The sequence below is a fragment of the Corvus hawaiiensis genome, chromosome 3, assembly GCF_020740725.1.
Source record: "Corvus hawaiiensis isolate bCorHaw1 chromosome 3, bCorHaw1.pri.cur, whole genome shotgun sequence".
In the NCBI taxonomy this organism is placed as follows: Eukaryota; Metazoa; Chordata; class Aves; order Passeriformes; family Corvidae; genus Corvus; species Corvus hawaiiensis.
Window position 1 is genome coordinate 91,314,955 of NC_063215.1, and position 26,639 is coordinate 91,341,593.

At 37.3% G+C, this 26,639-nt stretch overlaps 1 protein-coding gene across 4 annotated transcripts in view; it reads left to right on the forward strand.

Annotated features, from left to right (window-relative positions):
- Positions 1 to 26,639, forward strand: part of SRBD1 (S1 RNA binding domain 1) — a 126,521-nt gene that overhangs the window by 46,570 nt on the left and 53,312 nt on the right. For all 4 annotated transcript variants that reach the window (XM_048298999.1, XM_048299001.1, XM_048299000.1 and 1 more), the window contains one exon: positions 16,972 to 17,063. In XM_048298999.1, coding sequence (XP_048154956.1) covers positions 16,972 to 17,063 — 92 coding nt within the window. The remainder of the gene's footprint in view (positions 1 to 16,971; positions 17,064 to 26,639) is intronic.

Below are 26,639 nucleotides of genomic sequence, written 5' to 3' on the forward strand. Positions count from 1 at the left end.
TTTCTATAACTGAATCCCAGCAGTTTTGTCAACGATGAGTAAGTGGAGAGAGGGAGAAATGATCCGTTTGTCATGGTGAGTGATACAGAGGCGAGAAAGTGCTCCTGAAAGGACACATCAAAATGCACAGGCTGCATGAAGCACCTTCTTCAGTACCAGCCCCTCCTGCAGCAACAATGGGCAAGTGCAGGGGAGAGGGCAGAGAGGAGAGAGTGATGTTGGCTTTCTTGTTCCTTTTCAGTTTTGGGGGCAGATTGGTGTTGTTTGGGTGACTCCATGTACGGTTGTAAATGTAATCGCATCCATCTAGCAGTTCTGCATCTTTGGATATTTTCCTTTCCTTCTAATACCTAATGCTCCTGAAAGTAAATTTGTTGCTCCTGTAGAAGTAACATTTTTGCTTTAATCCTGTTTGCAATTGCAAGTAATACCAGAGTTTCTAATTGAATCAGATTTTTTTTTATGTAGCAACAAATACTATTCAAACAGCTCAGTTGTCTGTGGATGTTTCTCAATAAAAAGCCTGGAGGTGGGGGCTAAGATGTCTGTCTATAAGCAGTTCTGGTTATTGCTTATAATAAATTGGCTTTTCCCATAAAACTTCTCTCTCAAACCTAATTAACTTTTACATTTTCTAAAACTTCTTTGGCAGCCAAGGCAACATGCCTACTGCCTGTTCAGTTCTTTTATTGGGTTGAACTAGAACTAACGTTTAGCTAGAATACATTTTGACATTTGAATTTGACGTAAATTCAAATGTTTCAGGGAAACGTGCATCCTCCATGGGTGATTCTCTTGTCAGCATTATGATGTTGTACTGTAAATATACTTTGTAAGTGGGCTTTCAGTAAAATCAGTGATGCATTTATTGCTTGTTCCTGGTCTATTTTTCCTCATAGTATAAAATCACAGCTCCAACTTACTTTTTTTAAAATTAAAGTTATTTTCTAGAAGTTTGTCATTTTTAAGTAAATCAAACTGGATATTCCTGCGTTACTTCTCAGTGATTATCTCTCTCCAAAAGGAAATGTTAACTCTAATCTTCTGCTGTTAGAGTAAATAGAAAGAGACATTGTCAATTTGAATGTTTTAAAATGAAATAATTTCGATATCATGATATAGTATCTTTTTAATATATCCTGGTTTTCTAGCTAACAAGAACAGTACAAAGACTTTTAAAGAATGTTTAATTCCTTTTAAAGGAATGCTTAGGGGTCTCCTATTGACTGTTCCTCTTGTTAACCCCTGCTCCTGTGGGGAATTGGCTCTGCCATCATCTTCCTGGCTTTGTATGTGAGTGTCCACAAGCACTTGGTGCTGCCTTGGTTGTAGCTTTCTCCTTGTGGGAGCTGGTTGATGATCTCATGGCCTTTCTGGAGAAGACCACTCACTGGAAAGTCTGAGCTCATTATTAGGAGATCAGTCTAGAGGAAATTATTTTTCCTCTTTCTGGCTTCTCTTTGGTAAAGCAGTTACAGTAGATTGTAGGTTACTGGACTTCTTACACTAACAGGAATAATGTTTTCTGATTGAGACAAGATTTTGAGCCTGGGGTTGTTCTGGTGCTATGTGAGAAGAAAAAGGTGGTGGCACCTAATTCAAAGCAGATTCTATTCAGTTTTATGGTCTGTAGGAAATTTCTTCCAGGTTTTTATAAAGTAAAGATACAGATGAAATGTTGATTTGTGTCAATATATTTTATTTAGTATGCAGTGCATAAAATGCAAAATTGATTATTTTTGGTTTGACTGTAAATATCAGCATTAAGAAACCAAGCTAGTCTGTGGTTCATCTTAGGTTGTGATAAATTAAAAGTTATAATACAGTGAACTTTGAGTGAGATGCTTTCTTTATGTAAATTGTCTTTGGGTCATCTGAAATACCAGTTCTAGCACTCAATACAGGTTGAAGTCTTAGTGATTACAACAGATCTCATCAGAATTTTAATGGAGTAATTATGGTTTGAGTTCACGTCTATTCCTTACTTATAAAGTATTTGTAGGTTAGTTTCTGTTGGATTTAATGACAGAATACAAGTTTGCGGTTTCTTCTTTACCATGCCACAGTTAATATAATTAAATTGCATAAATCACATCTTGCACGTGATGATGGTGATGTTATGAGCTTTTATGAACTTCAGAGGAAGTCAAGACTTGGAGCTTGTGAAATGTGTTTGTTCTGGTTCTCAGGGTTTGATTAAACTCAAATCTAGTACATGCCAGCTTGTGGTATTAGTAATCTTAAAGCATTATTTATATATTTTTAAGAAAATATTTCAGCATCTTGACAGAATTCTGAACATGCGTATCTGTGGCTAATTTTATAAAACAATTTCCAAATATATAGTTTAGAAATAATTACATGGCATTTTCGGATTAAATTCTCCTTAATGCAAATTTATAAATTAGGGAGAGAGGAAAAAAAAGGATAGCAGCAATTTGACCCTTAATATTAAAATCTACACCAATAGTTCCTTAATATAATTTGGATCTGAATTTAGCTGAACTTTTGTTTATGCTTAGACTTGGAAGCCTGTCCTTTCTTGGGGGGGCAAAGGGGAATATTTAATGTTTGTGCCTTGTTCTGATGGAGGAGGAGCTTGTTACCCCAGCTCTGCAGTGGGTTTAGGAAATCCTGTCAGCCTTGACACTGAACCGTGCTGTAAATCAAGTCCCTCCGGATGGGAGAGAATTTGCTGAAAGTCCTTGCAAGGCGTTTCAAAGATAAACCAAGACTTTTCCTGGAGTTTCAATGCTGCCAGATAGTTGTTTATTAAGTCTTATCAGAGGAACAGAGCCACTAGCATGACCCAGGTACAGCACAGAGCACAGAAAAGCAGGAGTGGAGGCTCTCTATCAAGATTAACACAGCCTTTTAAAGATATTTTAACCAATAGTTACTAAAAACGTACATTATTTTCACTTTCCTACCAATTATTCAGTAACATGACTAGGAACTGCGGAATTCTCTATCCAGTCATTCCAAACTACTTCTACTGCAGAATATGGAGTAGTAGAAGAAAGAGAAGAAGGTTTAGAGAACAACAACAATCCTCCATTTTGATATTTTTTACTCTTATCTATTTACTGCAAAGAGAAGCCCAAAACCTCTAAATTTTTCACCCTGTGACAATCTTACATAGTAGTCTATCACCTAAGTCACATCACTGTATTTTCTAGTTCCTGTCTGATCGTTGGTAATTTTTTCCAAGGTTGGAGGCTAAAACAGTGTTGTTCAGGGGGGTAAGAGCCCTTAAAAACAAGCAGAGAAATATTCTCGGTACTCTGGGTTCCTACAAGCCTCATCCCAAGCTGCCCAGTCCAAGCCCCGGCCTGGTCCCGTGCAGATCGCGGTTGTGTTGTTGCACATGGTGATGGTGTGCGAACACGAGCCTCGTGCTGCTCTGGCTCAGGGCTGTGGGGACTCTGGCAGCAGTGGCACTGCTGGCCTGTCTTCCAGGGGCAGGCTGGGGACAAGGCTTGGCTCTGCCACCTCCTGCAGTAGCCAGCAGAGCTGAGCAGGCGCCCGGGGGCAGGAGATGCTCTGCCGTATTAAAGGGTGCTGCATATCCCACCCTGGCATATGTTCTCCATAACCCCCCGCAGGAGCTGTCTGCATCAGCCAGAGCGCCTCCAGGCTCCGCACTGCTGTGCTGCCATGGAGTCTCTCTCAGATAACCTCTGCTTCTCATCCGGACAATTATTGCTTAATATTGTGCTGTCTCTTCCATAGCCCTGATCTCCAAATTGTTGTTTTGTTAGTTTTGTTGTTATTTTTCTTTAATAGCTGTTAATTATCAGCTGCAAGAGTAGTCTTAACAGTTTAACATCAGACACTGGAAATTAAGTGGGCCTGCTCTGTTCCTGCTGGAATCAGCAGGGCACACATTTCCATTAATTTAATTTTCAAACAATTTCATGTTTTCTTTTTGCTCACAGCATTTGAGGAAGCTGGGATTATTTAGTGAGTTCTCAGTGGAGCACAGTTTTTGAAAACAGAGTTTTGGCTCTTAAAATCTCTGTTTATTTATGCCCCACTGTTTCAGGGCAAGTATGTGCTTTTCTGAAGTGTATATATGGTGCTAAATTTTTAAACTGCCATTAAAAAAACTTTGAACCTCAGCTTAATACTATCAAAACATCAAGTCTTAGCTACAGAGGATCCAAGTGTTCCTGTTAATATATGGTAAGTTTTAGAGTCTCTGTTCTTGGAAATATTTGAAACCTGGCTGGACCCAGCCCTGAGCTTTGGTTCTCCCTGCTTTGAGTGAGAGTGTTGGACCGATCAATCTCCACTGGTGTTTTTCAACCATTGTCATTCCCAGGCATTCAATGGTTTCCAAAAGCTGAAAGAATCATTCCAAGACCCTCACTTTTCATTGGTGGCTTATCTTTAATGATCCAGGCATAAGAATAATGACCAATCCAGAGAAGTAGATGTAGGATAGATGCTCATTGCAGAAAAACTGAGGGTAGAAAAACTGAGCATGAACTTCCTGGTGCAAACTGTGGCATCTGTTAGGGAAAACAACATAGTTATATTTCATAAGGATGAGTTGCCTCATCCTTTCCAAACATTTTAGTTTGTTAGCACCATTGCTTAAAATCATGTAACTGACCTACATCTTCTCAAATGTTTCTACGAGACTTTCCTGATATAAAGTAGGGTAGGGATGAAAAAGAGGGGTAGTATGGTTAAAAAAAATTGCATGTTCCAAGATGTTTTTCTGCAAAATATATGTTGTTGGGCTCACAAGTAATTAGATGTATAAATGTATTAATGCACCTTCACACTATTGTAAGGAATTTTATTGCTAAAATTGTAGTTGATTATCTAAGTTCTATATAGCATACCTGTGACTGGAGAATCATTTGAAAGTTGTGGTGTAAAAAGTAGGACATAAAATAAGCTGCATTTTTGTGATTTAGTAGGTGTAAGGCTCTCTTAAAAAAACTAGAAAGCCATCTTATCCCATGCTTACAGATTTGGATAACTAATAAAACAAAAAGGCTATGGTTGGGATTTTCTTTTCGAGTCTAAAAATAATTGGCTAGAAATGAAGCTGAGAAATTTCTATCCAGAAGATTTTTTTTTTTTTTTTGAGTGTTTGTAGCTGAATGAAAAATGTATTTTAAATGAAGTGGTCTTTCAGCATATGTTTATGCCAGTTCTAGTGATATTACTCATGGAAAGGTCTCCTGTGTGGATCTGTCACAACCTAAGGGAACAAATGATTCCCTTTTAAGAGAAGGGGGAAAACAAATATAGCACTACCTAACTGAACTTTTATTTCACTAATTCCAGATACTTATTTTTGTCAGTTTTTTTCCCCCTTTTGGTTACAATCTTATGAAAGGAGTTTGTTGTCTGTAAAAACATGCAATTCATTAATCCATTTCGAGTTTGTGGGAATTTGGTCATTACTTTTATTTGTGGGGTTTTTTTCACAGAGGTTGATACATACTTCTGTTTGTAATACAAAATGAATGAGAGGGTGTCCACTGGTGTAAATGGTTAAAGGATAAAATATAATATACCTAATGTTTAGCTCACTTTCATTTGGAAATATGTTATTCAGATCTTTTACTGTAGATGCCCAGTGGCTGCACATGAGAGAAGTAAAATAGTAATATTTAAAACTATGACAATGAGGAGACCAGAAAAGTTATGGATGAACCCTAGAGGCCTAAAAAGAGAAAAATGGGTAGTTTAGTAACAAGGCACTCAATCTACTTATGTTGCTCTACAGACATTTGAGTATATCTTTGTACCTTTAAATCTGTCTGAGAAAAGTAACTGAGCTATTAAAAGTGCTTGTTAAGGTAAAGTAAGCTTCAGCTGATATTTTTGTTTGGTTTTTTTTTTATGTGAAAAATGTTACCTTTTTCTGTAGAATGAGTAACCTAGTCTTTTTCTTAACTTTCTTGTTTGATTTTATTTTCCTGTCTGTTACCATAATCCTTTCTATGCTGTAATGCTACAGTTCCTTCATAGGGGACTAATAGATTTTTCTGGAAACACTTAACTAGTACCTTGGTTTTACAGCCTTTTTTCCAATGAAGAAAAATATTTTCTTCGATTGGCAGAATGGAACACTTCTTGATAAGTGTCAGCTTGGAATGGTAATAAACTAGATCACAGGAAAATATCAAAGCAACTGTATTGTCCTGTGTTAAAAAAACCTGACAGACTCAACAAAAAACCTCCCAGCAAATGAGTACTTTAAAAACGATAAGCGCACTGTCATGATTAAATTTTCTGAAGTGATTTTTAAAAGGTAGAAGCATATAATTTTGAATGGGTTTGCATGAAGCACTTTTACTTTATGTAACATTTGTCTTGAGTATGTTGAGCTGGAGGATAAACTCAGTAGGTGAATGTATCTTCTGTAAACCAAAACAGACGGCTTATTTTTTTAGGTGAATTCCAAATCAAAGTAAACTAAGAAGAAACGACATGGCTAGAAAGATGTGGTCACACTCTTTCTTAGTATTTAATACCTTAAAGAATTTTCCCTGCCAGCATTTATTCTGATTCCAGAATTCTTAATTTAGTTGGAGTTTTGCTATGTGGAAAACCTGGGTACTTCAGAGTTCAGTAAGCTGTGCCAAGAAGTGTCTGTAGGTTAAAAATATTTAATATGAAGTCTTTGGATACAGCCTCACTCTTAAGAGGGATGGGGAGGGAGCAGAGAGGAGTAGCAGCAGAGGATCTGTGATTTCCTCAGTGTGTGCAGAATCTTTCTGCATTGCACTGCTCAACCCTAGTAGAAGGGGGGTATAGCTGACTCCAGCTTTCCCTCCTGGACCTGTGCTGAGGAGAGGGTTGGGCTGGTAAGGAGAGATTGAGTACTATGATCAGTGGTACTGTAGGAAAGCATGGAGGGGAAACAGAATAAAGCCTGTCTCTGGCCAAAGCTACAGGTCAGAATTTTGCATGAATCAGGGCTGTGGAGGCAGCACTGGCCAGGCTGCCTCCCAATTGCCCAGAGTGAGCATTAAAGAAAATGACAGTTGCTGGAGGTGCCGTTCTCCAAGAGGCATTTTCCTCCATATGTTGTGGTCTTGTCCAGTTATGCTCCACTCTGGGGACGAAGTCTCCATGAGAGTTAATGTGACTCTAAGCTCCAGCCTTTGGTCTGGTTTAACTGCGTTTTAGGCACAGCAGTTGCTGCATCTGTGTTACTTGTTCTAACAGATAAAAATGATTCCCAAGAGCCATTATAGCACTGGAATGGCATGTTCTTGGAGCCTTTCTAGGTAGTTTCAAACTGACTGGTCACATGTGATGCTTCTTAATGCAATGTTATTTGATTAACTCTGAATGCTCTGTAAAGTTAACTGACAAATAAATTGGTTGAGAGATCTGTATTCACTCAAGAACCTGATGGACTCTCCTTAATGGATCATTTGTTTTCTTGAATGTCCTGTGTGAAGGGCGGTGTGGGTATGACAGTGCAGGCAATAGGGAAATGTTTTGGTTTAAAAATTAAATTGGCTTTAGTCAGACATGAATTATCCCCCTATTTTTTAAATTGTCAATGACAATGCCAAATACAGGTGATACTAGCAAAGGTCTAGGTATTTCTTTATATGCAGGAATCTTTTTTTTTTTAAAAAGTCTTGTTTGTTTCCACAACCTTGGTATTGGATAATGCTTCAACTTGAGTTACTATGCATGAACATGAACTACCAGGTTTCAGGGTAGTTCATGCCTTTGCCTCTGCTGTTTCTAAAAACAGCCAGGATAGATCTTACTTCTTGTAAGATCCTGCATGGCTGAAAATGGACTGGTTGAAACACCACCTTTCGCCATGTGCTGTCACTGCAGGGGTTTCTGCTTGGCTGAGCTGAGGAGAAGCTGCTGGAAGGACAGTGTTGGTGACAGCCTTCTGCTCTGGAACTTGCAGATTCCTTTGGTCTGCTGCATTTCATGGTGTTGAGTCAAGCTTGTCATCTTCACCAAGCACTTGAGAACTGTGAAGGACAGGGTCTAAAAAAGGCTGCTTATTGAGCCCTTCAGTGGGGAACAGTTTTTAAAGGCTTTTTGGGGAGCATCATAATCTTTTTGGACTGTGCCATGTTTTTAATGTACGTCTAGGTGATTTAATTTCAGGATTATCTATAAAGGTATGAATTGTGAGTGTTTAACATCACCTAGTGTTTCTCTTCTTTCTGAAGCCTGACTGCCAAATTGGTTGTGTTTCTTTGTCTCCCTATGCTTCCCTCCTGGATAAAAACAAGTTAGGTAAAATCCTGTCAGTGTTTGGCTATATTTTTTCAGTGCTGTGTGTACAGTTTGCTCCCCTGAGTTCACTGAGATAATTTAATTGCATAAAACTGCATGAGCAGTGGCATGATTGGTCTGGAAATAAAGTGTATTCATAAAAAGCATACCCATTTCCATGGCTATTATATTTTGGAAGTGGACTCCAGGGCTTTCATTTCCTATGTCAGTCTTAAAGCCTTTTTGACTCTTTCCTTTCTTCTAATGGTAATTGATTATAGATAGGTAACTTTTGAACATATTTGAATACAACCATTTTTCATTTATACTGCTTGGAATTACTTTAATGTTGTTGCATGGTAATCACATAAAATGTGCTTCTTTCGAGCTAAAGTTGTCCTCTTGCATTAAGGTTATGTTGATTCTGTAACATTATCCATATTGTCACAATTTCTCTCCTTGGCATTGCTGCAGCAAGGAGATGAGCAGTAGCTAAATTTTCTCTGAAGTTCCTATTGTACTACAGTGTTTAAAGTAATAATAAATTACTTGACTGCTTTTTAGTTGGATGGTTAACTTGGGAGTAGATTTTGGACCTGAAGCTCAGATTTTAAAGCTCTGTGCAAGAACAGAAAGGAGCTTCAACTCCAGCTGCTTTATGAGCAATGACAGCACTTGCTTTCTGAAACTGTCAATGAAAGTGGTGGGGGCAGTCACAGGTGACTGTCACCTTCAGTCTTGAGACATGCCACCCTAGGTCTTTCATTTTTCACTGCAGACATGGGACGTGTATTTCTTCTGGGGATGAATCCACAGCACCAGTTTTGTTCTGATAACAGCATCTGGCACTAGATTGATTTAACAGGCTCTGAGGTTTGCTCTTTTCAGATATACGCTTGTACGGCAGCTTCTGTGCAGCCCTGACATGGCCACACGCTACTGTTGTTTTTTCTGCCTCCTAGCACCACGTGTGAAGCTAAAGCTCTTTGACACCTGCCATTTGGACCCTTTTCTTACTGAAAAATGTCATCGTTTTCAGACAAGATGAAGACAGATATCTGATCATTCTCCTCTTTACAGGGATGTGCTGAGGGCATGGTTCATACACAGCTGAATAAAGGCTTCCAGACTGGAGCTATACAGTTAGTTTTTTAGTTTAGTATGGTAACTAGCTCTTGCTTTGGGAGTTCATAGAGAGTTTTATCTAATACAAAAGAAATTAAAGCATGGTAACTTATTGTTATGTTTGCAATGATTCTCAAACCTCTTTCATTCTGTTGCAAGTAGCAATTGTCTTGCTGTTTTATTCGCAGGAAATGCCACATCAGTTTGCGGAGGAATGATGGTAGCTGAAGAATTGAAATCAGAGAATTTTGAGCTCTTTTAATTCTGTAATCAGGGACATTTTTTGAGGGATATGTTCTCTGCATTGATCCAAACCTGAAAGCAGAACTGGGCTGCATTTTCCAAAGTAATAACATTTCTAAAAGGAGAAGCTTTTAAGTACACTGCCCCAAGTGCTTCCCCTGTGTTCCTGAAAGCTGTTTTACGCTAGCAGATAGGCAATCAGGTTGCCCAACTCAGAGTATACTTGTCCTTAAGTTTGAAATATCCTTGTATTATGTTTGATTACGAGCAACGAGGTCTTAGAATGAAAAATCAACACACAGCCTTCTTATACGCTTCAAAGCAGTAAAAGACAAAAAGGCTGGGCTTTTTAGCCCCAATATTTCCAATCTTCAGAGGAGTGGGTAATACTTGAAGACAGCTATTTCAATAACTAAATTTTTTAACATACTAATCTTTTAGTCTTTCTCATACATTTCTTTTGAGATTTGGATGCTGGTCTTTTTAATTGAACTGTCTTTCATTTCTTATATTCCTTTAAATTTCTTGTAAACAGACATTCTTGCATTTTATCTGCTCTTGAAAAACTATAATTTAGTATTTCAAACCGTTAAATTTTGCAGGTTGTTCATAATCTGAAAGAGTGTACTTTGATTCTGTAGGGAAGTTTAGTTTTGCATAAGCATACTGGAAAAAGTGGAAAACAGAGTGTCATTGTAAGACTAAGTGTTATTTTAAGATGAGTCATTTTTAATGATCTGAAGCACCAAGACCAACACTTGTTAGAGCATCTTGCTAAAGATGTATTGAAACAGGACTAATTCTTCTCTCTTGAGTAGGTTCTAAAGATCTATACTGTCTACCAGGAAAGCCATCAGCTTAACTGGTGCTAAATATCATTTGTAGCTGAACAGGGGAGAAATAATCCCTAATGAAAGGATGATTACCTTGAACTCCTGTCATTTCAGCAGTTGCTTAATAAGGTGCTTATTTATTGTCCCTGCTGTGGGGTCAGCAAGCTGTTTCAAAAGTAGGGTTTGTAACTGAAAGAAATGATGATATTCTGTGTTATAATCTGCTACAAAACAGAGTCCCTGGTATGAAATAATGTAGTAATTTTTACTTTACAAAGTAGATTGGGTTGGTCAAGAGCAAATTCCTTTCTTTGCATGGCATAATTTCTAGTAAACTTTGTAAAATACAGAACAAACCCATTCATACATGGCTAGAAACACTGACTTTTTTGTTCTGACTTCAAAATGCTAGTTGTAAGCAGAATTTCACCAATATTTTCTATGGAAACTTACAGAATGCAGCTGAGCAACCATGTGGGGTCGGTATCACTCCTTTTCGTTTGGTGTGCTCTCTGAAGACTCTTTGTGGGGTTAACTTCTTGTGTGCATGGGAGGTCTGAAGCAGGAGCTACTTTAAGGCTTATGGTGTCCCTCCTGCATCTAACTGAATAGCTGCAACTGTGAGTCACTATGAGGCTTTTTGTAATACTTTTGCTAAAGATGACTATAACAGCTTTTGTCTAATTTGACTGATTTTGAAAGATGGACTGTCATACAAGCAAAATTTTTATGGTGTGTAGTGACTAAAAGTTTTGAGTGAAGCAGTGGAAATTTGATGAAAATTCCTGTCTAACGATGTATTTCGGTATTAAATATATTTTACAATGAAAATATCTCCCAGGTTCTACATATTGTTAACACATTTAAAGCTAATTCTTTATATTGATTAAAAATCACAGATGAATTGTATGCTTTTTTGCCTTGATTCTGTTGAATAGTGATTGCTTTCTAGCATGATCCTTTTTCATGATCCTAACATCTTCCTTTGCTATGCCACTACTTCATTGGCGGTGGGGAAACACCAGATTGAGTCTTATCTATCAGAATGAGCAAGCTTTTGAAAATCTCTTTGGTCTTTTTATTCTTTGAATAAGTTGTTCAGTATATACCAGAACCTTTTAATCTTACACTTCCATGACTTATGTTCCTCATATGAAAAAAAGCAATGGCATAGCAGTGTCAGAGCCAGGCTCTGTCAGTGCTGGTGTCCTGTTGTTCCTGTGGTGAAGCACGTGTGGCTGCACAAATCACAGCCATGCTGTGCTGCAGGCTCCAGCTGGCCACAGTCCCCCCCACAGCAGAAGGAGCTATGCACAGCACAGAGGTGCTGGAGTATTCATGTGCCCAAACATGAGTTGCTAGGAGGGGCAGGTAACTCTGCCTTTGCTAAGCGTGAGGAGTTGAAGGGGCCGTCGTGCAAGTTCCTTCTGCCGTGGGCAATGTCCTGCTTGACATGAGAAGAGAGAGCAACACAAGTCACAATGCAAAAGAGCAGCTTATTGCTGTTTCCTGTGAAGAGCTTTTTCAACCTCTCCTCGGTGATTTTCATTAGTCATCAAAAATGGGCGTGTAGGGAGGCATATAACAACAGATGCAGGCATCCTATTTCTACAGTGTGACTCTCAACCCTTTTGGGTGTTAGGCTCTTCTGGATCTAGTTGTGACTTCTGTGTTTTCAGTAAGGCCCGATGGATTTCTCATTCATGAAGTAGCCCAATCTTCTTTTGAGCATGTGCTTAATTAAGTCTTCCCTGCCCCTTCGTAGTTTGTTTTTAATCATAACATCTGTCAACATAATTAAAGCTTGATACATTCCAATTGAGTGTGTAAACACAGCGTTCTTTTCTAGAGAATATTTTGTCATTTTATTTTGTTTTGTTTTTCTGTCCTGGGTGATTCATAAGCCCATTATTTTAGTAAATAACACTGAATAAACATTTGACTCTTTTTTTTACTCTCGTACTTTGTGGGAGCCTCTAGCTTTTGTAGCCACAAGTTTATGAACAATATATTTATCAATTAATATGTAAAAAGTTGGGTATGGGGAATTAGCCACAATTATTAAATTATGATTGTGAAGGGAGTTCTTCTGGCAGACCATCATTTTATGGCCAAATATGAGAGTCTTGGCCCATTTTGAGGTTGACATACCCTTTGCTTTTAGAGTGACCATGATTTTCTTCCAAGTAATAAACACCAGACTCTTCTTTGTACTGGTATTGTTAAAAACATCATTTTAAAGGACTGAAGTTGTAAATCAGGGATTTGGAGGCTGTAGGAACAGCAAGTTATGTAAAGTTGGATAAAGTTGCTTTTTGTTTCTTTGTAATGTTATTAATCCAGTGTTGTATTTGATTGTGGCAAAATTACCTCAGTGTAATGTAGGAGTCTGAAATGTTGGTAAAAGTTCGTGAAAATGTCAGGAAGGTGCATTCATCTTCAAACCCACAAAGGTCTAGCCTGATAAGATTTTTTTTCACATAGCTTTGAAAAGGTTTACAGTGAAAACTTACTACCTGAGAAACTTGGAAGCTTTAAAAATTGTATTTTAGTTAAACCACTGTTGTTAACTAGCTGGTCACATGTCATCTTTGTACATTTTTGTAGGTATGTAATAGGTTTGAATTTTAAAAAGAGGAAATTTTAAGTTATCTTAGATTTTATTTTTTTTACCTTTTACAAGAAAGGCTCTTTTTTCCTGTAAAAATTAGGAGATTGAAAATCTGAATGTTTTCAAAAGAAATCATCTTTTCAGACCAAGTGGGTAATGCTTATTTAAGCTGAGTAAGAAAACTTGCTTTAGTAAATGTTAAAAGGCTCCTTAAAGTATTTAGAGTATAGCTGCCATGGTCTCTAGCATAAAGCTGAGGGCCCACCAGGTGGTGCTGGTGGAATATATTTAATGTTGCTTTAGCTGCTTAAAATGTGTCTTTAACAACTGTGAATGAGATGGGTGCAGTGTAGGAAAACTTAGTTCATATGCAGCAAGCCAGTTTGTACAATTAAAAAGAATACACTTGTAATATTGTGTAGTGGCTTTGTGATTTGGACACTTTAATTTTTAAAAGTTAGATATAGATGCTGAGGAAGAAGCCCTTATCTGTAGGATAGCTGATATGGGAAGCACAGTATGGAGGTGTAGTCCCAGATCCTTTACCTGCCTTTTTGTTAATCCAAAGAGAAGTTTATGACACTTGTTTATTCATGTACTAGAAGCATATCATATCATAACCACGTGCTTATTTACCTATTACGTATTAACTTAAAAAAGCAAAATAATTTTTCAATAAAGCTGTTTTAGCTGTTTAGATTTGGTCAGAGTCTTCCTTCCTAAGGAATGCTCAGTAATAAGGGTCTCGTTAGGGACAGGGGGAACCAGTTCTTTTGGTTTCATCTATTATGTGACTTAAGAAGGCAAAATAGAAACAAATTCTGAAGATACACAAGATTTTAATACAATTTCGGTAACTCTTATGAAGCTTTCCTTTTGGCTTTCTTGAGAACTGTATCCATTATAGAAATGGGAAGGGGAGATGAAGAACAGTATCCATTATAGAAATGGGAAGGGGAGATGAAGAACAGTGTGGACTGCCAATAGTTTGGGGTAAATTTCTATTGCCTACTCATTTGACCATGTTTGGTTTTGTCTTACCATGCCCTGAGATAAAATGTATATACAGTATTTAAAAGGCATGATGTAGACCATTTAGCAACATTAAATTAGCTTAAATTGTCTATAAAGCCATTCTCCTTTTCAAGAGAATTATGAGAATTTGGAAAACATACAGAATGTCAGTGAACCAAAGTGATTGTCTCCTGTCTAGTCAAAAAGTAAAATCCAGAACAACTACAGACAATCCCTAAAGCTATTTTGCTTGTAATCTTAGTATTTTGACCAAGCTAAATGTTTTAGCATTCTGTGTGCCATTGTCACATCAGTAACCACTCACTGTAGCAGTATCAAACCATGTGATAGCCACTAATAGTTCTCTAAAAGTTTGGTTGAATGAACCAGAGGATGGTGGCTTTGGAGCGTGTGGCCTTACGCGTTTAATCTGGGTAAAAGGTTTATTTAACGTCTGGGTTTTGCTGTCTTGGGCAGAGCAGTGTGGGGTTCTACGTGAGTGGAAATTCTTCCTCCCCTTTTACACGTCTGCTATACCAAATACTTCATAGAATAACTGCATGCATATACTAAACCATCTCAGAGTGGATCTCAAGCATCCAGCGTATGCTGCTTCTGAAAGTGCTTTTTATATCTTGTTCTCCTTCTTGAGATAATTTTTCACTTGGCTTCCCCCCTTCTCCTCACCCTAGTGTATAAATGCTTTTGCTCTTGAGGAAAGGAAATATGCTTTTTTCAAACCTTTGTCTCCTATCCTGAGTTTTAATTTTATCTACTCATTTTAGCAAGGAGTTCTTGTGCCTACCTTAAAATTTGGCCCAAGTCACATATTACCATAGAATGACAGTGTTAGTGCGATCCGTACGCTTCTGCAAATTATCGGTGTAGTATTAATGAGAAACATTAAAATGTTGTGTTAAATTTCCTATCAAGGTCACATCAGTTTTTTCACTGCAGAAAATAATGGGAGAGGATCAAGCAATAAGCTGTGTGCAGTAGTACTGTTTATAGTACAGCACTGTAAAAATGTGTTCAAAACACTGATTTTTTTTTTTTCTTAATCTAAAGTTATATTACACTGTATTATCAGTGTATTACGTTTAAAAATTGCATGAGGGCTAACTTCTGGGATCTGTTACAATACGAAGACTGAAGTGTGATTAGTGAAAGGCTGTTAGAAGTGTGTGCTCGTGTGTGGTTTTTTGGAAGTGGTATCCAGAAAGGGAGCACTTGCTAGATGCTCCCTTTATAAAGTGTGAACTGGTTAAGAAATACATTCTGCTGCATTGTTCTTTAAATTACTCAGAGAAATCAGTTTTATGAGTCTTCTGTCAACATCTTTATGTTCAGCAGTTAGGTTTTTGTGATACGATCTTATTGCTGAGCGCTGTGATGGGAATGTTTTATGAATGTCATTTATCGTGAAGGAGTGCTCATAATACTGAATCTTTTTAAAAGACCATGTAAATAGTTTCATTTTCACTTGCCCAGTTCACCTGGTCAAGGATTTTTTTACTCTGTTAAATTGGTTGTTTGAACGTGTCTGGAGTTACACTAATTCTGAAGAGAGCAGGATTTTATTCTCTGTACTTATTGAAAGATTCAGTCTGTCTGTACTATTGAAATGTTCTTTAGAGTTTTGCGTAACTATAAAATCGGACTTGTGTGTAGAGCACTCCACCAAATTCCAGTTTTAATTGGGGAAGAGGGGAATCTGTAAAGAAATTCTTTACCTTATGTATTTGCATTTTACACTGTTTACTGGACCATTGAATGGGAATATATTTTACCTCTGAGCTGTTCTCCAGCTTTTTCTAAAGGGAGGAGTTTCTAAGTATCAGTTTCTTTATTTAAAAGTTTGACCTAGTAAATGTTCTTAAAAGGAAAATTTATAGTCCAATTTTAAAACAGTATAAAGCAAAGTTATGGTTTTTTTGCTGAAAGGTCTGTTTCTTAAGGACTGTGGTTTCTCTCCTTATGGCAAAGATTAGGTTATTCTGAAAGTGGAATAGTTAAAGTAAAAATAGTTCTGAAACTGATAGTATTAACCTCCAGTGCAGTAGCTGTATGATGCCATAATTATCAACCTGAAATTCCAGTTCTGTTGAAGTTATTTGAAGAAATATACTGTTGATTCAGTGGTGTCAGAATTTCACAGCTGAAAATAAACTTACGCTGCGAATACTTGATTGCAGTTTTCTCTTGAGTGGAGCTAGAGCACTTGAGGGGTTTTTAATTATGTGTTTGATTTGAATTGCTGAGTTTATCATCATTACTGAATGAGTTTGAGGTGTATGGTAGATACATGAACTGTAGTTTAAGTTCCTGAAGACAGGCAGTCTGTTTTTCTTTGAGGATGGCAGTGAGAGCTGGGAGAAGACGGTATTGAATGCTGCTGAGAAGGGAGCTGCAGCTCTGTGGCTCAGTATGTGTCAAGTTGGGGCTTTTTGAGTGTTTTAGGGCAGCTGGCTTTTCACAATGTGTGTGCACGCTCATGGCTTGGATTCATGTAATAGTTGAATGTTAGACTTTAGAACGTAGGTGTTTTTAATGAAATCGTCAGGTACGTTTTGTTTTGTTTATGGAAGCTGGTTTGCCTATTTACTTCTGGTAACACTTGTTTCTTGTATTCATTTTCTCTCCTCTTGTAAGCATTGAGACAGGGACTGATATCATGTGCAGTGTGTATTTATATTAAGGCCAGAATTGATAAAGAATGAATGTTGCAGGTCAGGGAGGGGTGTTTTGGCTTAAATGGAGATATTTTTCTTTGTACTGTCTTACTTTTGTAAGTATTTGGTTTATTCAAAACATGAGGCTTTAAATAAAATCTGAATATTCACTTAAGTCACTTCCAAAGTCTTTCACTTGTGTTGTTCAGTTGTGTGCTGTTTTACAATTTGCCATTTTATTTTTCAGCATTGTCAGTGAAGCAGGAGCATCAATCTACAGTGTCAGTCCAGAAGCATGCAAGGAAATGCCAGACCTGGACCCTAACCTAAGAAGTGCAGGTATGAAGAGTATTTAATTTTATCACATTTCAACATGGAACTCAAGTCTCAGTTCTCAGACTGTTTTGTTTGTATTATTAAATAAAATAATAGTCAAAAGTAGACAAAAGGTTTGGATATTTTGTTTCTAAACTTTAATTCTTTTGTCATTTCACCTTTGAAGTCCTAGGCATGCAATTGAGTGAGATCATCTTCTACTAACTCCTGTAATGTAAAGATCCTTGTGGATGTAGCCTTTCAACAGGCTGGTACAGGAGAATTTACGGCGATAAATATAACCAATGAATTGCATAAACTTCCACAGTTGTATCATGTCCATGCCCACAGGGGCTTGACCTTCCCTCTTCTCCTCTGTGTGCATAAATATCTCTAGTAATAAACCATTCAAGGGCTAGAAAAACAATGTAAAACTAGAACAGATCATTTAAAGGTGTGTATTTGTTGTGTTCACTGGGGTCTTCATGTAGCTGAATAGAGTTCTCAAGAAATACCATTTAGGTTTTGTTTTTAAAAAGTTATCTACTTCAGCATAAATGTCACTGAGGTATAACACAGCAATTAGAAATGTGCAAGTGTTGCCACTATTATAATTTTCAGTGTTTGGGTTTGATAATTTTCAGAGTAGTCTTTAAAGATCAAATTCCTACCAGCTCTGTCCATGTCCAAGTTCTACTCGTGGATTTGTTTTATTCGGAGACAACTGTAAGGGAGCTTTGAGGTTATTTTTGTATTACTTCACTTATGTATTTTTAATTGTGTATCTTACTGTATTTGTTTTTATCTGCCTCAGGGGTTTTTTTGTTCTTAGTTTTTCTGCAGTTTGCTGTCATACTCAATCAAATACAGCATATTGGAAAATGCAGCAGCACTCATATATAACACTTTTCCAGTCAAAATTATAATGTTCTTAAATTTAATGTTTTTCTAGCAGGTTACTGGCCTGGAAATCCTTTGGAAGGTATAGATCAGCAGAAAAGAATTCTGACGTGGTATTCAGGGGTAAAACTTTATAGAATTCCCCATGTTTCCCTTTCCTCTTATTTCCACAAAGGGGAAAGTGTTAATTCGATGTTTCAAGTGAATGTTTTTATAGGAATATTCTTGGAATGTCTATATCAGCCCCTCCATTTGCAGGAGAGGTTTCCAGCTTCTTTTTGCTTGAAACTCTTTTCCCTGCCCATGAACAGACTCCGTGGTGATTATTTCTTCCCTGGGCCACAAAGGTTTTAAATGTGTCATGGTATGGCCACAGCAAATATTAGGCATGTGACATTTCTGTATTTGTGACAGATAGCACTAGCTTTCCCTTGGGCCAAAGTTTTTTATGGTGCAGATGTATTAAATATAGTTTAAAGTTGTTGTAAATGAACAAAAAACACTGAAAAGGAGGAAATCTAATTATTAACATTATGCCTTTCCAGATGTCCAGGTTTTTCATTTTCTCCAAAACTAATTTTTCAACATTTCAGACACTTTTATTTAGTGTTGTGCATCAAATACAGTAAATTAAAATCCAATTTTTAGTAGACAATCAATTGCAGTATTAATTACCTAGAGTTCATAATTGCTCCATTATTACTAGGATTTTCTTCGGGCTTAATTTAAGTGCTGTTGCATCTGGTTTTAAAAGCATCAGCAATTTTAACATGCCACAGCAGTACCACAGAGTGGATAGAAATTGAAAAAGAGTAGGATAGAAATTGAAAAATAATTGCCTAGTTTCATGCATGTTGGCTATTACGAAACTGACAGCTAGAACTATGTTACAATCAGGGTATTCTAGAAGTCTTAGGCTTTCTTCATTACATCTTCTGGTGTCAATTTGTAATTAGCTGTGCTAAAGCTGTGGATGTCTTCGTAAAGTTGAATGTAAAAATGGGACATAACATTAGAGGGAAACATTAACTGATGTTTGAGGTTTTTGCAGACTTCTTTCTTGACTAGCTTACTTGTGTAGTTTCAATTTTCCTTTAATTTGCAGCAAACAGAAAAGTGACATTGTGTCAAAACTGACTTGCTTTGTATTTTAATTGTTGTGTTACATCATGTCAGATTCTGTGCTTACATGATAGCATTTAGTACATTAAAGGAAGCTGACAGCTGCATGATGAAGTGTGACATTTATAGTTAAAATAAAAGGTACAACTGATGTAAGATATCTGTGATCTTAACGCTGTTTGCCACTTTAACATTTTTCTCAACAAAACTTTATAGAAGGCTTTTTGAATTACACAGATAGGCCTATGTTTGTGCACTGGGTACCTAAATATAAAATATTAAATAATACATGTGAGAATACTTTCTCATCTTGTGATATGATCTCTGTAATATTTGCAGCGGTGTTTAGCAACCGTTTGTAGTCAGTTTTTGCTTTATACAGCGAAATAGAAGATATCAATCCTGATAGAAAAATTAGCTTAATTTCTCCTTGGCTGAGTGTTCTGTGTAGGGGGAAGACCAGCAACCTTCAGCATTTCTTGGGGGTGCTAATTAAAGGTATTAGTTAATCCAAGGACTCAGCTGGATTTTTTTTTTTTTCCCTTTGAGCTGTCTTTGAAGGTCATGGATGACATGAGTTTGTAATAAATGATTGAGAAAGATCTCTTTTTAAACCAATGGTGTATATACAAACTATAGAGGAAAGTCTTTATAGTCATCCATACAGCACTTTGAGCCAAAATTGCACTTGCTTGGAAGAAAAAAAAAACCAAAAAAACCTTTTCTTAAAGAGTTTGCTGTTGTCTACAGTACAGAGAAGGAAATAGGGTCGCTCCAACTTTAGAATTGTCCTGAATATTTTATGAAAGTGCAGGAGCTGCTGTTCTGCTACTCCAGTTCCTAGAAAATCTTGTGGTCTGGGGCTCAGCTAAGTACATAGTAAAGAACTTGATGAAACCTAGTTACTTGTGTTTGAGTAGAGTGAGAAGGTATATATCCCCTTCTGACAGTCATTGTAGGATTAATGAGCAGAACAGCTATTTCTCAGCCTCACAGAATTAGGAGATAAGAAGCTTATAGGCCAGAGCAATAAAAGGATTTCCTACTTGATAGGCTGAGGAAGTTCAGCTGCAGCAGATTAGGAGAGTTCTGCCTAGAGAGCAAGCCACTGGAGTTCAGTAATGGGGGGTTTTGGATGAACCTGTGATAGGATTGCAGTCTGACAGAGAATGGAGTGCAAGGCTTCTGTGAATTCTCCTTCTCAAAAGCTGTGCCTAAGGACACACTTAAGATTTGGGGTGGGAGGTTTTGTAGGGACGAATGGACACCATTAAAAGAGTACTTTGCAAGCTGGAAATGTTGATCACCTTTGTGAAGTTTATTAATATGTGCTCTACCAAGGCTCTGTGACTGCCAGCTCTGAGGTTGTAATGAGGTATTGGTAATGAGGGAGCTGTGAGTCTGGGTGGATGACTGCAGTTCTATTTCTGTCCTGGCATGTGTCCTCTGGCCACCCTCTTGAAACATTTAACTACTTTTTAAAAAAAAAAAAAGAGCTGTCCAATTCTTTTTTTTTGGTTGTTCCGTTCATTTGTTGGGGGTTTTCCTTTTTTTTTTTTTTTTTTTTTTTTAATTTTATTTTATTTATTTTCTGACCTAGCATCACTACACCACTTCATGTTTAACCTTCGGTTAGTTTTTATTCATGACAGCTTCCAGTAAGAGTTCTGCACTTGAACTTGCCTGTAAAATCTCCTGGATTGCTCTGGCTCTCTGTGATTGAGATTTACCTTTGCCTTTTTTCAATGCAAAGCTTGGATGCGATTTTCCCTTAGAAGCAGTTGTAAGTAACAGTTTACTGGGCATGGTACTTTGCCTTGCAAGTTTAACAGTAATTCACTTGCCGTTAGTTACCTTTCATTGCCAGAGCACATGAGATGACTGTCTTGGTGTGGTATTCTTTGTAGAAGAAAAAACCTTAAACTCAGTGGTGACAGGCATTCCTCCCTCAGACAGATGAGCTTTGTGACAATCAGTGCCAGCCTGGGTTTGGTTGCTGTCACTGGGCCCTGTGAACCCTGGAATTCAGTGATTTTCCAAAGATTGGTATCTTCTTTGCTTTACTTCCATCCTTTCCTATATAGTTTTGCCTGAGGTTTTGTTTTGTTGTGCAGAGCCTGTATTCCTAATAAATATAAGTTTTATGGGATAAGAAATGCAGGATGTCAGCATAGGTGTCAACACATACACACTTCCAGGCTTTCTAGTTTTTTCTCTCAGTGCTTCTCCACTTCTCCACTTCCTTGTTGCAAATGCTTGTTGGCTTGGGCAAGTTTGGCTAGACAAAGTGGGAAGACTGTAAGGAACAGGTGAAGTATATAGGAAGTGTAAGCGCATATAGCTCATGTTGAAGGATTGTCACACAGAAAAGTGGAATTTATGTACTTTCTGGATGCCTGGAAAGTTCTTAAGATATGGTCAGCTAGTGGAGGTTTTGTTGTCCTTAGAAGTTTGATCATATACTACCAGCAAGCTTTACATGTCCTTAGAATAAGTACCAATTGTTTGACTTGTGGTCACAGTAGAATTTTTTTCTTCTGCTGCCTCTCTACCTCTTCGATACCATAATGAAATGAATGTTGCTTAATAACTAAGAATCAGAGGAAACTGATGCATTCTAGTGAAACAGTGGCCTGATGGAAGGGAATTGAGATGAGGAAGTAGTCATGCCAGGATTTTACTCTGGTTTCAATGTACACTCAGTTATATAAATGACAAATGTCTTCATTTCATTAAATTGATGAATTACCTTTCCTTTTGAGATGACTGCTCCAACAAATAAGCAATTTTTTCTTTCTTTCACTACGTAAACAAAATAAAAGGGGGAAGAAAGGGGCTGTTTTACAGACACCATGTTTGTGTAACCACTTGTTAGAAGAGATCTCATGCTAAGCGCTCTCTGTTTTATTTTCATACCTTATGCAATCATACACACTTGGTTTTTAGTTTGCAATTCTGTGTTCAGATGCTGAAAGAAGAGCAACATACCTGGGCTTGTCCAATGCAACAGCTCCAAGAAAGGAGCTCAAGAATGCACATTTTCCTCTTGGATGTGAATAACTAGGGCTCTGTCAAGGCTACATAGTTGTGTCACCCAGCTAGGAAAGCAACAAAGGTAGATAAAATATTCCCTAGAGTGACTCTGTTTTAAGATTTGGAAAACTAACAGGGCGAGCATGTGTGGTGCTGCATGCACAGGTATGATCCAGTAAGGAAACTGTGTTGTTTCTAAGGGATGTTTTCTGAGGATAAAGAAGAATCTGAGAGAGCCAAAGGTCACACAGCACAGCTTGCCTTAGCATTGTCAAATCCCATCTGCTTGTCTCCTCTCCACAGGGCAGAACACGTTGCATTATTGTATGCTCAAAGTTCAGCACACCACTTGCACTTTTCCTTGCAAAAGAAAGCCTTGTAGGCTTTGAGGGCTTGTTAGGACTTTCAGACTGTTATGCTACAGGGTTTCATTCCCTGAGGTCCTGTTAGAGACATAGAGTTCAGAGCTGTCATACTGGCCAGCAAGTAGAAGGTAGAGATTGGAAAAAATGTAATTTCTTTTGACTTTATCTTAAGGAAAGTAAAACAATTTGATGATTAGATGTGTGGGACATAGTGCCTGGATGTCTACTTGAGCTAATTTCTTCATCATCTTGAAAGAGCACTGCTCCCCTTTGGCTACTCAGGAGAGAAGGTCATTTTTCAAAAACTTTATTGTTTTATTTAGTCCTACGGTTAAACCATTCACACTGCTGTCGAAGTGGAAGCTTTCTTCTACAGCTAGTTGGAGAGAATTGGTGAAAGTTCCACAACCTTTCAGAAGAGAAAGTAAGCACTGAATTCTTATGCATTAAAACGTTTTGTCAGCGTAATGTTTAGTTGGGTTGTGTGCAATTAGAGCATCGTATTTCATCTTATCAATCATATTTCATCTTCCATCTGTTGTATTCTGTAGCATTTAAAAATGAGTTTAATTTTGGAAGGATGGAGAACAGAGAACTGCACTGTGATGACGAACATTCAGTGGTTAGAAGCAAAAAGGTGGTGAACAGCAGTAAGATGTTAAGGATAGAAAATGTTAATGATAGTAATATTAATAAACTAAAACAATAATAATAGCAATATTTAATTATTAATTAATAATAATAATAATTAGTAATAGGAGCAAGAGAATCTTGTTACTTGTCTCCCCATAGGACCCAGTTCCTACTTATGAGCAGAAGCTTATCTCAACGTGTGGGCTAGGCTCTACAGTTTAAACAGAAATTATAGGGAATCTGTGGGTTCTGTAGGAAACCAAAAACCTAACTGCAGATAGTTTGGAAATGACTGAGCCTCTCCCAGTTGGGCATGAACATGTGCCTGCACCAGGATATTGAGAAATAGAAAAATGGGCTTGAATTGCCCCAAACCGCTAGCACAATCCTGATATAACAGATGTTAGAGATGTTTGTAGTCTTCTTGTAGTTTTCTTGTTGTTCTAGACAAGAATCTAATGTTTTCTAATCTGTATAATCATTAACATCCTGCCTACTGGCACTGTATTTCCTCTGAAGCTGTAGAGCTCAAGAGTGGATGGGACTAGAGGAATTTGATCATCTGCTACCTGCAAGCTTTACATGCTCTGGTCAAGCTGCTTCCCCTTGCATAAAAGAGCTATGAGAAGCATTCACTTCCCCCCCTTCAGGTGTAATTCTGTGCAGGTGCTGTGTCTGTGTGTTTCCTTTTGAAGGCTTTGTTACTTCCTTGAAGCGTGGAGCTAGAGGCATGACCAGTACCAGGATGCTCTTCAATTCAAGGAGTTTTGGTTTCCTCTTAATGCTGGGATTTGATGTGTTACTTGCCAGAGCTGATTTTCTTATTACAGGCATAGGAAAGAACATTCTGGTCACTTACAAAAGGTTAATATTTGTTGTTGACACAAATGACTAATTCTTCTAAGATACAGTTGACTAGCTCTTGTAAGGTTAGAACTTCGACTAATTTTTTACTTTAAGTAGTAACAGTAATCAATGGCATAGTGATGCGTTTAGGATCAGCAGTATGAATGGGAAAAGGATATTGATGATATCTACCTTTTATGCTGAACAGATAGGGAAAGTTTTTTTCTGAGTTTATACCAATATTGTGAGAGTAACTCATTTGTTTGACAGAAAAATCACATCAGGCTTTCATTAAATGATTATATGTCCCCTATCTCATCTTGGATAAAAATGGATACTATTCTGTGATATAGAAATTACTAATGCTTGAGAAAAGTGTTTTTGAGAGTGTCTCTAAGAAAAAATACTGACTTGAAAAAGCTGAATTGTAATATTCACTTGTTGAGATTTTTTCTTTAAATGTATATCTAACTTTCTTGTTGTATTCAGCCCATCTCTTTTAAAGATTATTTTTTTGTAATAAATAAGTAGAATATTGTCATTCATTATTTCATTAATCTTAGGCAAATAACAGATTATCAGTTTTATGGAGTTAAAAGTAAACTAAAATGTAACCTTTTTAAAACAAAAACCTGCTCACTTGCTACAGAAGAGCTTTGGATGAAATGCAGCTGTTGAACAGTTGCTTAAAATAAATTGCATACTTTAAACCCACCAAGAAGATATATGAGGATTCAAAACTGTGTCACAAATCCTGACCTACTGAGAAAGAATGCTTAATGAAAAGACTACTGTACGTTTCACTGTATCCTTTGCAAGGAGGGTGAAATTCAGGTCAACAGGATAGAAAGCTTCCAGGACTCAGGAAACCTGAACAATCGATCACTGAGTAAACATTATTGCAGATACTTATGGAGAGTAATTGATCTTGAACACAATAATAGGCTTTATAAAAGGATTTAAAAAGTTGTAATGTTTCCATATCTACTCTGGTATGATATATTGACAGTAATTACATATGCATTTGTGACTTAGTCCCTGATTACTTTAATATATTATTTTTTTATTTCAGTGACATTGTGGTTTCAACCCAGACTTTTAAGGTGTGAAGGTTAATTTAAAATACGAGGGTGGATGAGTAACTTGGATGTTATAGTAACATGTCTCAGCAAGAACGAAATACTGAGGTTTTGTAACAAAGGTACAGAATGTTCTCATTTTTGACAAAATTGAACTAATCATAGCTTAGTAGCTTGTGGTTGCCATATATTTATCTGTAAAGCATTTGTAAAGCTATCTGCTGCCTTTACATCTGGAAGCTTCACATTTTTTCAAAGCACAAAACAAATGCTCCCACTCATGGGGGTAGCTATTGTGTCACAGTTATTGACTGGGACACATTTTTATCCATATGTGAAGATGTTTTTAAAAGGAGGAATGCCATCATCCTGGACTTTTGGCCCAAAGTGTTTTTCTGCTTTCAGTGGTAAGCAACATTTGAATGCCACTGTAACTGAAAGAAATTGAAATTTCTTTGTTCTTCTATCCATAAGCATTCCTCATTTTCACTCTTTCCTTATCTAAGCCATTAAGGTCTTGCTTTATGGTGTGGCTCTTACATAAAGCAATGCAAAAGGAGAACATTTCAATTTGCAATCGTCTGTACGCAGAAGTTGACAGCCTGCCACCAAAGTGGGCACAATACTTGAAACCATAATAAACTTCATCTAGTTGACAAGGTTTCCAGCTGCCCTTGCACCCTAAATACTCTGCATGTTGGATTTGGGTCTCAGTGATTGCTTTAGACCTGTTCCATTACTGAAGTGAGGCAGGTAGCCAAAGAAGGTAGCACTAATTCTGGTTTTTTTTAAGGCTGGCAGCTGAGCTGACATGGCCATTGTATAGATACTGTAGAGAAGGAGTAAGGCTGCTGTGTTGTTTTGGCCCTTCACTGTTGAGTGTGGAAAGTTTTTTCCATCTTTAGTCTGAAAAAATTTAGCCTGAAAACTATTATCAGTATTCCTGAGTGAAAACTCTCCTTTCTGATCTGTGTGAAAAACACTACAGCTTGCTGTAGAAAGAGCTAGAGAAACAACATTATGTGATTGTCTTGTCAAATAACCAAAGTATGGAGTGAATTGAGACTACCAAGCAGTTAAACTGCTTTGTTAAGGAAATGGCAGAATATGTCCTATCTAAAGACAAGGCAGGATTACAGTAAATATGCTTGCTGTAATCATCTTTATTTCTCATTGAACTTGGATGTGAAGTACATCTACATTGAAGTCAGAGGGCCACCTTAGACCATTCTGTCCCTCCAAGTGTTAACATTTTACATGAATTTTTTGAAAGGCAGCACAGTATGTTACTGCCTTTCCAAGTGTTACAATAATACTTTCATCTTAATTCACAACTCCAAGCTTTGCATTTATTGAGTGTGCAAATCTTGTAATAATTTTCTAATAGAGGGTCATTCCATCTTAATACCCTGTTTAATATTGATTAGGGGTTTTTTTTCATGTTTTACTTAGACTAGCATATTTTAATAAAGGCATCTCTCAAACATTTCATGTTTGGCTATGCTGGTAACTTTTGAGAAATATGATTTTCTGGTTTTGCCCTTCATGCTGTAATATAATTTATTCTGATTTTATTTGGGCAAAAATGAATACCCCAATATCTATGGAAGTAAGAATGCATT